The 16,628-nt window shown below is 35.4% G+C and overlaps 1 protein-coding gene across 3 annotated transcripts in view; it reads right to left on the bottom strand.

Annotated features, from left to right (window-relative positions):
* Nucleotides 1–16,628, bottom strand: part of MAGI3 (membrane associated guanylate kinase, WW and PDZ domain containing 3) — a 265,111-nt gene that overhangs the window by 85,098 nt on the left and 163,385 nt on the right. For 2 of the 3 annotated variants that reach the window (XM_027090938.1, XM_027090939.1), the window contains exon 3: nt 716–835. The exons of the other annotated variant lie outside the window; for it this stretch is intronic. In XM_027090938.1, coding sequence (XP_026946739.1) covers nt 716–835 — 120 coding nt within the window. The remainder of the gene's footprint in view (nt 1–715; nt 836–16,628) is intronic. 3 annotated transcript variants of the gene reach the window in all.

Below are 16,628 nucleotides of genomic sequence, written 5' to 3'. Positions count from 1 at the left end.
TGCTGAATTCATGGTTAGATACTTATTGAACACCATCTCTAGGCACTGAAGATAATATTGAGTAAGAAAGACATAATATCTGCTTTCACAGAGCTTGTGAAAAAGGCAATTATAATAGCTGATAAAGCAATGATGGAAAACTACAGGGTGCTATGGGAGTACATAAGCTTGCCAGTGAAGAGTGTTAGATAAAGAAAAAAAAGATGTAACAAAGAATCATTTAAAAGTTGAAATTGATCTTAACTCAGTACTTCCTAGAATCAAGTGAGTAAAGAGTTATGAAAAGAAAACCAATTTTTCTGTCTTTGTTATTTTCCTCCTCAAATCTATATTCTCTTTTCTCCAAGAGAGGCAAGGTATAAATAGATTTTTTAAGTTGTACAGTATTTTTATTTCCAACCACAAATAGAACTCACAAATACTTGTTGAGTTCATATGATGAATGTGAATTACCAGTGAAATATGCATACTGGCCAGTTTAAATGATTTTAGTATTTTGTTCACAATCAACTTTATAATGTAGAATGTGTTTGCTTATTGTTTAATCCCATTTTAATTAGTAAATTACAAATAGCCTAATCAAAAGAAAAATCTCCCAAAGACTGATAGAAAAAACTTTAAAAAAATGGTATTTTACTGACCAAATTTCCTCTGAAATAATTGCAATCAATCAGATAGTTTTCTGGGTTGCTGTTGTCAATATTTGAGGACATACCATCATACGTTCCACTTTCTAATAATGCTCCACTCTCTTCCAGTGCTTTGAACTGTTCAACAGAAATGAAATTATAGTCCACCCCTGGTACTTCCCCATCCCTGGGGGCCCTTGTAGTGCCTAAGGGAAAAAAAAAACAACAACAAGAAAAAAATAGGTTGTAAAGTGCTTTTAAACTTATAAAACATTGAGAATAATAGAAAATTCAGTTTATAGAGAACACATGGGAAACAGACTACTGAATATATTGTATCTTCTAGAGTGATGATCAGAGAATTTTAGGCAAATTAACATTCCTAGGTGAAAGTAGGACAATAAATAATGTAGGATGAGTAAATATACTTTAATAAAAGCTAAAGATGGCTATGAAATTCAAAATTACAAAGATTAAAATGTTAGTGTCCAAGAAAACTTAACTTTCCAAGACACAACAGTTAATTCTTCTTTTAAACCTCAATTATTATTACTTAACATTTGAAGGAGAGATAAGTCCACCAAGGATAGGCTTCATTTTCATGTAGCTACCTTACATATTTTTACTTCTTTAGCATAAATGTAAACTAACATTTTACTCACTAGAGTTGTGAAGGACAATAAAAAAAGAAAAACAACTTTTAAAAACTCTTACTGAGCTCCATTAAAAAAACTTGAACAAGTATTCATTATGAAATTATTTTAGACTAATGAATAAAGGGCTTAGGGCTTAAGATAGGAATTCACATATTGCTTCTTAGCCATTATTCTCTTCAAGTAATTTCAAAACATTAAGCAGTAAATTGCTTAATGAAATTCACTACAGCAACAGAGCACTAAATTTCTATCTATTAAGGAATTAATGCCAAAGTAAAATGTTTTTCAGATCCAAGATATAAATTCAGGTTATGGCAGCATTGCTATATTTTACTGAATTTCACTGAACAAGAATCAATATTTTTTTGAACTGATATTGGAAATATTTCAAATACTAGAGAATACAAAAAAGAGATCCAGGTACTTAGCCTGGAAATAGGGTTGGGATATTGTCCTGCCAAGGATGCCTTCCCAAGCCTATTCCTCTATTTATGCTCCCTATTTGCTAATAGCACTCCAAGCCAGAAATCTGTCAGTCACCTTGGGTTATTCCCTCTGCTCTACATCCAGTCACCAAATTTGGTTGATTCCATCTCCTAAATACCTGTAGGATTTATATACCTGTCTTCATTCTCACACTCACTTAATTCATATCATTATCTATGGCCTGTACTGTTGGCCTCCCAGGGTCAACCCTTTCTTCTCCCTGGCTACACCCCTTACCCAAACTGCAGCCAGTGACTTTTCTAAAACAATCTTGAGCGAAAAACCTCCAAACCCATCAATGGTTCCCATGATCCTGGCATAAAATCCAGACGCTACCTCTTCAGATTCTTTCTTGCCTCACGCCTTTCACATTCTAGGCTTTAGTCATAATAGATTTTTTTTTTCCCCCAATTCTTTTAACCTTCCTTGCACTCGCTTAACTCCAAGGCCTTTGTCCAAGCCATTCTTTTCCTTGGAAGACTTCCTATTCCCTTTCTCTCTTACCTCAGCTAACTCCTACTCATCCCTGATTCAGGTCCTGGCCTAGAAAGCTTCTTTAGAGAACCTTCCTTGATTCCCATCTAGGGCATGGCAATATGCAGGGACCACGTCTACTTGGTTCAGAGCAATAGCCCCAAGTCTTGGCACCATGTAAGAACCACAGTAGGTACTCAATATAGAGAGTTGTCAAATAAATTAAGTGAAATTTTACAAACGTAATTAGCACAGGGCCTGGCAATATGCTACCATTATTATAAATTAATTCATGGGAAACTATTAATTGCTTTTACTTTTTAGTGGCATTACATTCTATTACATTCTGTAACATGTGAAAAAAATCCACAGTGATGATGATAAAATATTAATGGTGATGATCTCAGAAAATGATTAAGCCAACATTCTAAGCAACAAAGACTGTAATCAATGAATTTTTCCCTTATTTTTACCCAGCTTTTTATAAAAATGAGCATTTCTTTGTCTTACATCACACAGGATATGAAATTAATTAGGAAAACATAACTTCCCTTTTTCTTAACATTTTTTCATTATCAAATTTTTGTTTCTCATATACTGACTAAAATTACATTGTTAGATTCCCCAAATCAACAGCTTTTAGTTCCATATTAAAAGTTAACATTAGAAAATAAATTCAGCAATTAAATTTATGATTAGCAGCTGTGATAGATGGAAAAACACGGCCACATATTTTGCACCTCCTCCCATCAAGAGATGGGGCCTGTTGCCTCACCTCTTGTATCTGGACTGGACTATAGCTTGCTTTGAATAATTTAATGTGATGCTGTGCAAGTTCAGGAGTCTAGATTTCCATCTTTGCCTCCTTGGAATAGTCCCACCACCATGTACAGATGTCCAGGCGACAGTCCCAACCAACAAACAGCACCAAGGCCCCAGGCACGTCAGTGAGGCCAGTTTAGCCCTTCCAACCCCAGCTGAACCTCCAGTGACTACAGCAACATGAGTGGGCCCAGCTGAGCTCAGCCAACCCATGAAATCATGAGAAATAATACATGATGGTTATTTTAAGCCATTAAGTTCTAGGGTAGTCTGTTATGCAGCAAAGGCTAATTTAAATATTATCAAAATAAACTCTACTATAAAACATAATGACTACATAAAACCCAATTTAAGAGCAAACCATATTATAGATAATACTATTTAAAAAAGCACTGACCCGAGGGGCAGGAGCAACTCTGCGTTTTAGTCTGGGATGATTATTAATGGTACAATTTCAAGCAAGCACTTAATCCCTCTGGGCTTTGTTCTCTTTCTGCAATGTGGCATTGAGCAAGATGGTGTTCATGATTCTTTCCATTAACAGACATAAAATGTTATGTGTGATTCCAACATACATATTTCCAAGACTCACAAAGTAGCTTTAATGTTCATTCTTTTTACAAATGTATTATAAATTTTCACTTCTTCCCCCTCAAAACATGTACTCTCATACACATAAAAAATTCTCTACCTTCCCCTACCCTACCACATTGCCATCAGAAAATTTACCTTTCTATTCTCCTGATACTCTATATGTTTAATGTAAAGCTTTGTACATCCCCTCCAGTCAACACTATATTTCTCCTTTTTACATAAAAATTCCTCCAAGTTCTGCTTACTCAGTCTCCAATTCCTCTCCTCTCATTCTCTTGTGGGCCCATTCCAATCAGATCACTGCCCCAACCACTCCCACTGAGACAATTTGTTATGTGCATCAGCAGTCTCCACTTTGCTTAACCCAATGGTCAAGTCTCAGTCCTCACGTTACTTGGACAATCAACAACCTTTGATATAACTGATCCCTCCCTCCTTTTTGCCTTATTCTGAAATATACAGAAAAGTACATAAAACATATATATGTATAAAGTTTAACAAGTAATAATAAAGCAAACTCATCCAGGTGAAGAAACAGAACATTACCAGGGTGCCAAAAGCCCCCTTGTGTGCCTCCAATCATAAATCTCTCCCTCCCTCCACCCCCAAAGTAACCACCATCTTGACATTTGTGATGATGATTTCCTTGCCTTTTAAAAATGTTTTTACCAACTAAGTAATGCATTTCTGAGCAACACAGCTTAGTGTTGCCTGTTTTGTAACTTCATATGAAGGGAATCATATCATATGCATCCTTTTGTGTCCACATCAATATTTGTCATCAGGTTTTTAAACTTTTGCCAACATGCTAAGTATGTAAAGGCATCTCACTCTGTATTTAATGTGCAGCTGCCTTATGAGATTAAACATTCTTTTTCATATATTTACTAGCCACAGAGATTTCTTCTGTTGTGAAGTGGCTGTTCAAGTCTTTTGCCATTTCTCTACTGAGTTGCCTGCCTTTTTAAAATTGTAGTTCTTTACATTCTGGATACTACATTACTTCATCAAATCTAAGTAATCAACAGCTTCTAAAATGCACCATTATTTTTATCCCTAAAAAATAAAAAAAACTGGCAATTATAATTGAAAGATTTCATGTATTGTAAGATGTATTCCAATTGTAGAGAGGTTAAAATGTGAAATAATTGTGTCAGTATTGAAGCACTGCACCTTTTCCCAGGTATATGTGTTGCAGATGAGGTATTTCTGCTAAAATGTGAAATATGCTTTCTTCAGATAGTGCTTTCTGCAAAATCATGCACCAAAAATAAGAGAAGATTATGGAGAAAATAGGATAGGGTTGATCTCTGAAAACTTATTGCAACTTTGTAAACAGAGCACTTGGTAAAATCAGTAACAATCCCAATGAAAAATATTAGTACAGTTTAAAAGATATGTTATATTCCTAATAAAAAATACTAGAGTAAATAAAATACTTTGTCTTTAAAAACAATAAGAAAAAAAAGAAATGAAAGGAAAAGGTAGCTTGACAGAAAGGGGTACATGGAGGGTTGAGGCTACTGAATAACGAAGATAAGGCAAAAGGTGCAATCAACAATTTTAAGATAAAGCACAAGTTCAAGTTGAGAAAAGAGGTGAAATTGAGGTGAATAGGCATCATACATAGTAGATACAACATTCAGCTATGTTTGTATATTCTGTGTTTACTTGATGATACAAAACATTAGCTGGGGCAAATGAAATAAGAACCAATATTACCTTGGTTCAGTCGACATCATTCTCCTACCTACTTGCCAATCACACATGAACTTACCTGCATTATTGAAACAAATGTTGCAGAACAGACAGTATCTTCTCCCACTCTGTGATTTCTTTTCATTTTTTTTTTTTATAAATGGTCCTTTGATGACAGAAGTTTTTCATTTTAATGTAGTCAAATTTATCAGTCCTTTCCTTTATAGCTAATGGCTTTTGTGTCTTGTTGAAGAAATCCTTTCCAAGGCCATGGAGATATTCCATATTCTTTTTGAAAAGCATTACAGGCTTGTCTTTCATACCTAGTACTTTCATGTACTAAAACATTTTTTTTTGGACTTGATGGGAGGTAGTAGTCCAATTTCCTTTTCTTTCCAAATGTTGTTCAACAAGATTTATTGAAAAGTCAATTATTTTCCTCCCTGATCAGCCATGGCACTTCTGTCATGGGAATCTTATATAGAAACACCCATATAAGACTGGGTGTCTATCACTGGGCTTTCGATTACATCCCATTTATCTACTGACCATTCCTGTACCATTATCACAGTGTTGTAATTATTATACTGCCACAATAAATCTTGAAATATAGCAGAGCAATTCCACTTACCTTGTTTTTTCTATTCATAGCCTTTCTATATAACTTCTGGAATCAGGCCAAAAATGCTGGAATTTTTATGGAATCTATTAATCAATTTGAGGAGACCTGATATCTTCACCATATTGAGTCTTTAATCCATGAAGAAGAATGCCAATATATTTAGATCTTCAATATATTTAGATCTCAATATATTGAGATCTTCCTTAATGTCCCTTAATTTGACCTTATAGAGATCTTTATACTCATTTAGATTAATTTCTAGGTATTTCAAATATCTTTATGCTATACAGGATATCTTTTTGTAAATTTTCATTTTCTAATTGTTGATAATATAGAAGAATATAATTGGGGGAGTTTATTTGGCCACTTTATCATGATATAATTTATCTATAATAAAAGTCACTAATTCTAACAGTACAATTCTATGAATTTTGGGAACCATTGCCCCCAAAAGTCTCCTTGTGCCCTTTTGCAGTCTCCTACCCTGTGGCAGCCACTGATCTGTCATCACTATAGTTTTGCCTTTAATAGAATCTCATATAAATGAAATCATACATTAATCTGATTTCAGTAGTGGTTTGTGTCTGGCTTCTTTCATTCTGTATGACACTTTTGAGATTCATCCAGTTTGTTGTTAAATATCCTTTTATCACTGAGGTGTATTCCACTGTATAGATATACCAAAATTTGATTACGCATTCACCATTCGTGAACGTTTGGGTTGTTTCCAGATTTAAGACAGTACTATAAATAAAGCTGTACATTTACAAGTCTTTGGGTAGATTTATATTTAAATTTATGTTAGGTTAATACCTAGAAGTAGAATTGCTGGGTCATATGATAAGTGTATGTTTAACTTTATAAGAAAAAGTCCCAAAGTAGATGCACTACTTTGCATTCCCACCAACAATATATGAGAGCTATAGTTCATTTACATTATAGTTTCCATGTAGGAATTCCTTTCTGGAGCTTCTCGGCAAATCTGCTTTTTCTAAATCCCAAGAAAAATCAGTTGATGGGGAAAATGAGGGAACAAAAGGTATTATAGTTCTGCTGTGAGAATTAAAGCGTAATAATTTGAGATAGAGATGTTACTGGTTTCGACTGAAAGTAAGAGCAAGAAACACTGAAAAGTAGAATCAAATGTTAAAGCTGATATTTTCAGGGACTAGGGCAGAAGCCTGGAGGAGAGCAGCAGTCACAATCTACTCAGTCAGTCTTACCTGCAGCTGTTCCCATGCAGCAAGTGTGTGGTCAGGGCTCTGCTGCTAATGGTGGGTTGTTCTTGCAAATATAATGTTATTAAGTTTATATATATTTATATAAATCCTGTGAGTGATGTTCCAAAAATATTACAAGTTTTGAAGGCTAGATAAGACCTTAAATTGGCAGTTTCGCTATATGATTCTGTGTAACGTTTTTGACATTGGTTGGGAGATCTGAATGTTACCTGAACACTATCCAACAAAGTTCTCCTGAATTTTTCACCATTTGATATTAGCTGTGAGTTTCAGTGCTTTGTAAATACTTGAAGAGAAGAAATGCAAGAAGTGAATGTTGTTGCAGAACACTTCAACCTGAAATCAGAAACTGGTCTAAAATCTGAAGTAAAAGCAACATAGATTTCAATGGCAAAAACAAAATCAGGGCAAGAAAACAAAATATTTTCATCATTAAAAAAAGAAACAATCCTAGAGAAATAGAAATAAAAACAAAAATAAACAAATGGACCTAATGAAACTTCAAAGCTTTTGCACAGCAAAGGAAACCATAAACAAGACAAAAAGACAACCCTCAGAATGGGAGAAAATATTTGCAAATGAAGCAACTGCCAAAGGATTAATCTCTAAGATTTACAAGCAGCTCATGCAGCTCAATAACAAAAAAACAAACAACCCAATCCAAAAATGGGTGGAAGACCTCAATAGACATTTCTCCAAAGAAGATATACAGATTGCCAACAAACACATGAAAGAATGCTCAACATCATTAATCATTAGAGAAACGCAAATCAAAACTACAATGAGGTATCACCTCACACGGGTCCGGCATCAAAAAGTCTACAAACAATAAATTCTGGAGAGGGTGTGGAGAAAAGAGAACCCTCTCACACTGTTGGTGGGAATGTAAATTGATACAGCCACTATGGAGAACAGTATGGAGGTTCCTTAAAAAACTAAAAATAGAACTAACATACGACCCAGCAATCCCACTACTGGGCATATACCCTGAGAAAACCATAATTCAAAAAGAGTCATGTACCAAAATGTTCATTGCTGCTCTATTTACAATAGCCAGGACATGGAAGCAACCTAAGTGTCCATTGACAGATGAATGGATAAAGAAGATGTGGCACATATATACAATGGAATATTACTCAGCCATAAAAAGAAACGAAATTGGGTTATTTGTAGTGAGGTGGATGGACCTAGAGTCTGTCATACTGAGTAAAGTAAGTCAGAAAGAGAAAAACAAATACTGTATGCTAACACATATATATGGAATCTAAAAAAAAAAAAAATGGTTCTGAGGAACCTAGGGGCAGGACAGGAATAAAGCCGAAGATGTAGAGAATGGACATGAGGGCACGGGGAGGAAGAAGAGTAAGCTGGGACAAAGTGAGAGAGTGGCGTGGACATATATACACTACCATATGTAAAATAGATAGCTAGTGGGAAGCAGCCGCATAGCACAGGGAGATCAGCTCGGTGCTTTGTGTCCACCTAGAGGGGTGGGATAGGGAGGGTGGGAAGGAGAAGCAAGAGGGAGGAGATATGGGGATATATGTATATGTATAGCTGATTCACTTTGTTATACAGCAGAAACTAACACTATTGTAAAGCAATTATACTCCAATAAAGATGATTAAAAAAAAAAAGAATAGTAGGTCATGAACAAAAGAAAAAAGGAAACAAGCTTATATGAATGACCAATGGCTAACACCCAATCTGAAGATGCTTTTGGACATACTCAACAATTCTATGAATGTCAATGCAAAATGAAATACATTTTTTTCTATGTCTGAATATTTGTTACCAAACAAAAATCAAGACCATCAGATAATGCAATTGATACTTTGTGTGCTTTAAATTTTCATTTCTTTCAGGAGTGAAAAATTCAAATATTAAGTATGTGTGGTATTACTTTTCAAATTTTTAGATGAGTTTTATTTGGCATTTATTTTGTGTTAATGTTCCCTTCTTTTAAGGTTTTCTGTTAGCAAATGGCTGTATCAGGTTGAGATCATTTAAAAGTGTTATTAAAATCTTGTTATATTAGTTTCTAATAATAATAAACCATTTGATTTTATACTGTCATTTTCTCTGTTTAAGTGCTTGGTGCACTCAGGAGAATCCACCCCATACCTCAGTGTTTACAGCCATTATTACTGCTATAATGGTCAAGTGTAGCAGTCACTTGGGTCCCAAGGTACTTGGCTCAGCTGGTACTTCATCACAATCAGCCACAGGTTATACTATGATTAAATTGTGATGCCACTTGTCACGAATTACCAGCAACCTACTTCCCACTGGAAGGAATCTGGCTCTGGGCTCAAGCCCAAGTACACAACCAAAACCAATCCTAAAATCCCTTCTTGGAGGGTCTGTCTCCTGGAACTACTACCAGTACCAATTCTGTATCAGCCAGGGTCCAAAGAGGAGCAAGAAACTAGATGGTAACTTGAACAAGGACAGCTTAATGTAAAGAATTATCAACTATTTATAAAGAATTAACTAAAAGGGAATAAGAGAGAACTCTAAAGAGTACCATCCTCAAAGAGATGCTCTCAAAGTCTGGGATTCAGACCTTGCTGGAGAAGGTGTGTAGCAGCCCACTGGATGGTAGAGAAGTTTACTGGGTTGCCTTGGGACAGGGCTGGTTCACAATCAGTAGACTGAGGCTGGTGGGCAGGGAACTGTCTGCTGGAGTACCAATAAAATTCACCAACAAGCTGCCTTGAGTGGTAGGGATGATGTAGGGGATGTTTTGGACTTACTAGAAAACCAGCTGCGACACTGGCTAGGCTTGCTAGAAACCCACTGGAAAACCACTTACAAAGAGATATTGCTGAAACCTGGGAAGCCTGCTGGGGTCCCCACAGAACTCATCAGGAAACTGGGAGGAATTCAGCTGGTGCATTGGTGGAACTCATGAGGCCACCTATGAGGGTGTTCCTGAACTTGCTGCTGGGACTCCCCTCATCCCCCTCCCTACCCCTGCCCAGGTGCACTACTGAACTTGCCACTGGGTAGCTGACTGGTAGAGTGCTGCTAAAACTTACTGAGTATCTTTTTGCAGGCAGAAGCAAAAAGAAAAAGACACACTGGAACCAGGAAAAGAAGCCTCTTCTTTCTAGTATCCTTCCTGCACACTCTACTGAGGAAGCTTAACATTGTGTTAGGTGGTAAGGGAAAAATGTGACCGTATCATAAGCAGGCAAAAAGAGCAGATTTGAAGCCAAGAGGCAGTGAGTAATAAACAGGCAGACTAGTGTTCTGAGAGATTCTATCATGAACTAGTGTTGGACTTTGTCAAATGTTTTTTCAGCACCTATTGAGAAGATCACATGTCTTTTCTAGTCTGTTACTATATTAATCTTCAAATGTTATACCAACCTTGCATTCCTCGGACAAATCCCACTTGGTCATAATGTGTTATCTTTTTTCTCTATTGCTATATATTGATTTGCTAAAATATTTAAAAGATTTTGAGTCTGTGTTCATGAAAAATTTTGATCTAGTTTTTATCTCACTTTAGAATCAGGATAATGCTCAGATCACAGAGTGAGGTTGGGGACTGTTCTAATTTTCAGAAAAGGTTATGTAGAATTGGCATTATTTCTTCTTTAAATATTTGGAACAATTCACCAGCACCTTCTGGGCCTTAAGTTACAAGTTACAAACTACAAATTTTGGAAATTTGGGAAAGTTACAAACTACAAATTTAATTTCTTTAATAGATAGAGGGCTGTTCAGTTCATCTATTTTTTCTTGAGTGAGCATTGATAGTTTTTGTCTTCCAAGGAATTTATCCATTTCATCTGAGTTGTTGAGTTTATTGGTATAAAGTTGTTTAGCATATTCCTTATTATCCACCTAACATCTGTAGGATTTTCAGTGATGCCACCTTTCCCATTCTCAACATTGTTGTTTATCACTTTTATTAATCTAAAAGAAGCAGCTTTGGATTTCATGGATTTTTCTCTATCATTTCTCTGTTTTCTATTTTATTGATTTCTGCTCTTATCTTTATTATTTCCTTCCTGCTACTTAATTTGGGTTTACTTTGCTCTTCTTAAGGTAGAAATTTAGATCATTGATCTTTATTATTTTCTAATATAAGTATTTAATACTATAAATTTCCCTCTAAGTACTGCTCTAGCAACATCCCACAAATTGATATGTTGTATTGATATGTGTGATACTTTGTAATTTTCCTTGTGGCTTATTCTTTAACTCACAAGTTAGTTAGAAGTGTGCTATTTAATTTCCAAATATTTGGAGATTTTCCAGATATATTTCTATAAATGATTTCTAAGTTAATTCCATTATGATCAGAGAACATATTTTGTACGATTTAAATTCTCTTAAATTTACTGAGTCTTGTTTTATGGTCCAGAATATGGTCTATATTTGTAAATGTTCCACGTGCACTAGAAAAGAATGTATATCCTTGTATTATTGGGTAGTATGCTCTAACAAATAACAATTAGGTCAAGTTGGTTGAAAGTGTTATTCGTGTTATAACCTTACTGATTTTTTGCTTACTTTTTCTAAAGTGGGTATTGAAATCTTGAACTATAATTATGAAGTTTTTTCTATTTTCCTTTTAGTTCTCATTCTGGTATCATTTCCATTCCACCTAAAGAATTTCCTTTACTATTTCTTATAGTACAAGTCTGCTAGAGAAAAATTCCCTCATCCTTTTTTGTCTCAAAAATTTCTTTATTTCTCTTTATTTTTAAGGATATTTTTACTTTATATAGTTGGCATTTTTTCTTTCCAGCATCTTAAAGATGACATTTGACTGACTTCCAGTTTGTACTGTTTCTGTTGATAAGTCTGCAGTCATTCTATATTCCCCGCATGTACCTCTTTTTCTGTCTGCCTTTCACATTTTCTCTTTATCACTGGTTTTCAGCAATTAGATTATTATGTACATTGATCTTTTTTTTTTAAATGTTTCTTCTTCTTGGGGTTTGTTGAGATTCTTTGATCTATGGGTTTATAGTTTTCACTGAATTTGCCAATATTTCAGCCACTATTTCTTCAAATATTTTTTCTGCTTCCCCCACTTTGGTTTGATAGTGTGCCATAGGTCAATATGAGCAGATCACGGTCCTGTTCTGCTTATAATCCAATGTCTGAAAACAGCTGTTATAGATATCTTGCCCAAGTTCTGGTTGTTTATGATAAGACGGTAAATCTAGTACCAGTTAGACCTTCGTTGCAAAGGTAGAAGTCTCTCTGTCTCTCTCACTATTCGGTTGCTTTTAAAAAGTTCACTGTTTTACTCTTCTTGCTCTCCATGTTTGTTTGATTAGTTTATATTGCTAAGTCTTCAAGTTCACTGATCTTTTCTTTTGCAGTTCCTAATCTGCTGTTAAGCCCATCCAGTGAATTTCTGAAGTTCCATTTAGTTCTTTTTAAAAGTATACATCTTGTTTTCTCTTTATTCTGTTCATATTGTCCTTTAAATCCTTGAGCATATTTATGATAACTTTAAAATTCTTGGTATGGTCATTATCTGTGTCCCTTCTGGTTTTTTTAAAAAATTATTATTCTTTTCTTTAATCAGCTCACTTTTCTTTTATGGGTCGCATTTCCTTGTTTTTTTGTATGCCTAGTACTTTTTTATTAGACACTGGACATTGTGAATATTATGTTATTCAGTGTCCAGATTTTGTTGACTTCCTTTAAAGAGTGTGGATTATTCCCTTCCCCCCCACTTTCCTTTATTTTTACTAACAGTTAAGTTACATGCATATTCACTTGATCCTTTTGGGACTTTTTATATTTAATTTTGTTAAAATGGGCCTCAAGGAGCTTAATCTATGGTCATTTTAACCCTACTAGTAAGCCATGACCCTAACGGGGTCTCTCCACTCAGTCTGGTTAGAACTCAAATGTCTCTTGGTCCTGTGTAAGCTCTGGTATTGTTAATCTTACAGCTCCCAGAGAGTTCTTTGCCCTGCTATGTGAAGTCTCATCCTACACATTCTCAGCTTAGTATTCAGCAACAGACCCAAGGAGGCACCTATGCAGTTTGCCTGAACTCCTTTTCTTCATAGTTCTTTCCTCTCTGACACCCTGTCTTACAAATTCCAAATACCTCAGACTTCTTGAACTCATATTTCATACGTCCCCTCAACTCAGAGTCTGCTAAACTCTGCCTGGGCTCTTCCTTACTGTGCTGTAGCCTCAAAAGTGCCTCCAGGAAGAAAGCTGAGGAAATTACAGGACTCCTCTGTGTGCAGTCTCCTTTCCTCTTCTCTTAGGGGTCACAGTTGTGTTTTATCTATAGTGCAATGTCTGACAACAGTAGAAGTCTCTCTTTCTCTCTTATTAATTTTGTTGTTTAAATTGTCTCAGATTTTGTCAGTGGGCACCCCATCTAGGTGGCTTTTTTTTCTTTATGTTCTTCTGATATGTCCCCCAAATTTTTTAAGCATACTTTCTGATACAATTGGATATTCCAAGCTCACCTTGTACTTTCCTTGCCCCAGACAGAGAATCAGAATTTTCTCCAGGAAGAAATGGCATCTTTTTTTTTTAATTTCTTTTTTTATAATTAATTTATTTTTATTATTTATTTATGTATTTTTGGCTGCGTTAGGTCTTTGTTGCTGTGTATGGGCTTTCTCTAGTTGTGGCGAGCAGGGGCTACTCTTCGTTGTGGTGTGCAGGCTTCTCATTGTGGTGGCTTCTCTTGTTGCAGAGCATGGGCTCTAGGCACATGGGCTTTGGTAGTTGTGGCTCACAGGCTCTAGAGTGCAGGCTCAGTAGTTGTGGCACACGGGCTCAGTTGCTCCCCGGCATGTGGGTTCTTCCCGGACCAGGGCTTGAACCCGTGTCCCCTGCATTGGCTGGCGGATTCTTAACCACTGGACCACCAGGGAAGTCCCAATCTGGCATCTTTTAGTAAAGAATTACATTTAGAGACCAGATGTGACCATTCAGTTTGCTAACTGCTACTGATGCATTAGGGCTTCTAGATTCTTGGAAGTGTTTTGGGCAGTTCAATTTTAAGTTAGGAGTTCCTGTTAGGATCTGAAGTAGCTGTAGCTGTTTGGAAACTATGAATTAACACAAATAAATTGTAGAGCTCCTTTCTAAGGCTCCTTTCTCCCCCTCACGCTGGGGAGAAACTGCAAAACTAGGACAGTAGAAGTAAGTTAAAAAGAAGATCGAGTAAAAGTGGCAGAGGGCAGCAAAAAGTACAAGTACATATTTTTATTACCTTGCTTTAACAAGGAAGGAGGGAGCTCTAGAGCTATGAAACTAAAAATGCTACCCTGAGACACCCCATGCAGGCAAAATACCAAGTTCCTTATAAGGGGATAAAAATCAGATTGTTTTCAGACTTTTTTAAGAGCAATGCTTTATGCCAGAAAACAATTAGATAATTAAGATAGTCTGGGAAAGAAATTATGAGCCAAAAATGTCATATCCATCCAAACAAACTTTAAAGTATAAAAGCCACAGAGAAACTGCTATAATGATCCTGTGAACCTTTCATGGAAATCTGGTAGACAACAAGCTTTAGACAACCAGAATTATTGAAGAAACAACAACATAAGCGTTGGTAGCTTGATTAAATATGTATCTACCCAAAGAATGGAGAATAAACGATGATTATAAAGGGGAGAGTACAGTACATAATGGCTGCTTGCATTGCCAATATAGATACAGATCAAGCAACAAAAAACGGTCAGAATGAGGAAAGCATATGCAAAGCAGAATGAGCTCGCTGATTACCTTATATGTGTTGGGAATAAAAAGATATTACTTCAAGTCAGATGATGGGAGAGGGAGAGGTAAGGAGGAAGAAGAAATGACTAGATAATTTTAATATTACTCATAGTAGGAACAAAAAAAAAGGTATGAGAAACACAGAGTATTATATAAAGGTACAGAGATAACCAGTAGAATAAAGATACAAATCTTCCTAAAAAGAGAGCTCAAATAAAATAGACTACACAGTGAAAGGCTTTTTATATAAAATACTTGTACATGGGTAAAATAGAAAAACATGACCAAACTGGGACTAAAGATAACAATCACATCAATAAATATAAAGTTTCACATTGGCTACAAAATAGAAAAACATGACAAAACTAAGACTAAAGATATCGATCTAATCAATAAATATATCTTCACACTGGCTACAAAGTTCAACACTATTTGTAAAACAAAGAGATTCAGAAAGATAAAAGAATAAAAAGATGGACAAAGATTTATCAGGCAAATGCAAAGAAAAGAAGGCAGGAATTGCAATTCTGAAATGTGACAAGGTAGATTTATGGGAGGAAATCATAGATAAGTAGTCAGATTTTAAAACAAAATATTTTATACCATGTTAAGGAGTCTAGACTTGCAGTCAACAGGACTTTTTGAAGGATAAACTACAAATGGAAAAGAATCAGATGTGCACTTTAAAGATGGACTAGACTGAGGTGACACTGGAGTCAGGGGATACAGTTAGAATGGCGCAACGGGCCACACACTGCTTGAGTACCTACTCTAGACCAAGTGGTTTACATTTATGTTCTCACTTTAATTCTAATAATGATATCAGGTGAGCCTTATGATTCCCATTTTATACATGGAGATTCTGAAGCTTAGGAAGATTAAGTAACCTGCCCAAGTAAACCAACTAGTAAAACGCCAGAATCAAGATTTTGAAGTCAGTTTTACTTAGCTCTTTGCAACTACATAATGCTATTTGTTGTTGTTGTGGTTGTTTTTTAAAATCCAAGTAAGAAAGAGTGAGGGTCTATGGTAGTTCAGAGAGATAGGTATTTAAGAAGCATAATTAGGAAGGTTTGGTGATGAACTGGACATTGTGTGAGATTAAATAACAAGAAAAAGAAATCAAGAATTCCAGAGGCCTTATAAAAGCTAGTATCCACAATTACAAATTACTGAATTTATGAATTACAAATATACTGAAAAGTAAAACAAACCAGAATGTCCTTTTATTCCCTTTTATTGTTTACTGCTTTTATTCTTCCCCAGACCTACGCTAGTTAAACCAAGCATACATGATTTGTTATGTGTTAAAAAAAACAATGAAAGGCCAAAACTATCATTACAACAACAATCAGGTCCTATGAAAACTATTAAGACTAGAAGAGATACACCAACATCTAGATAAAAATTCAAAGCGGATTACCACAAAGGTGGCACTGTATGCTTCCTCCTTTTTCCCTTTGGGGAAGAGGCAGATTTTAAAATTAGTAGTATCCTAATAATTAATAAAAAATATTTGTTCTCAGTGTACAGGCATTGAGAGCAAAATAGTCTTCTTACTGCATAGGCTTTAGAAATTGACTTATAGGAAAAACATCTAGTTAGCAACATGTACATTTATATTCTTAAAATTGTAAAGTCTAATGACTTTTATAAAAGTCAAAATATAGAATCT

Source organism: Aethalodelphis obliquidens, unplaced genomic scaffold (genome assembly GCF_003676395.1).
Source record: "Aethalodelphis obliquidens isolate GAN/ISIS:26980383/991018 unplaced genomic scaffold, ASM367639v1 scaffold70, whole genome shotgun sequence".
In the NCBI taxonomy this organism is placed as follows: Eukaryota; Metazoa; Chordata; class Mammalia; order Artiodactyla; family Delphinidae; genus Aethalodelphis; species Aethalodelphis obliquidens.
The sequence above is the reverse complement of the archived record's forward strand: the minus strand, read 5'-3'. Positions and strand labels throughout refer to the sequence as shown.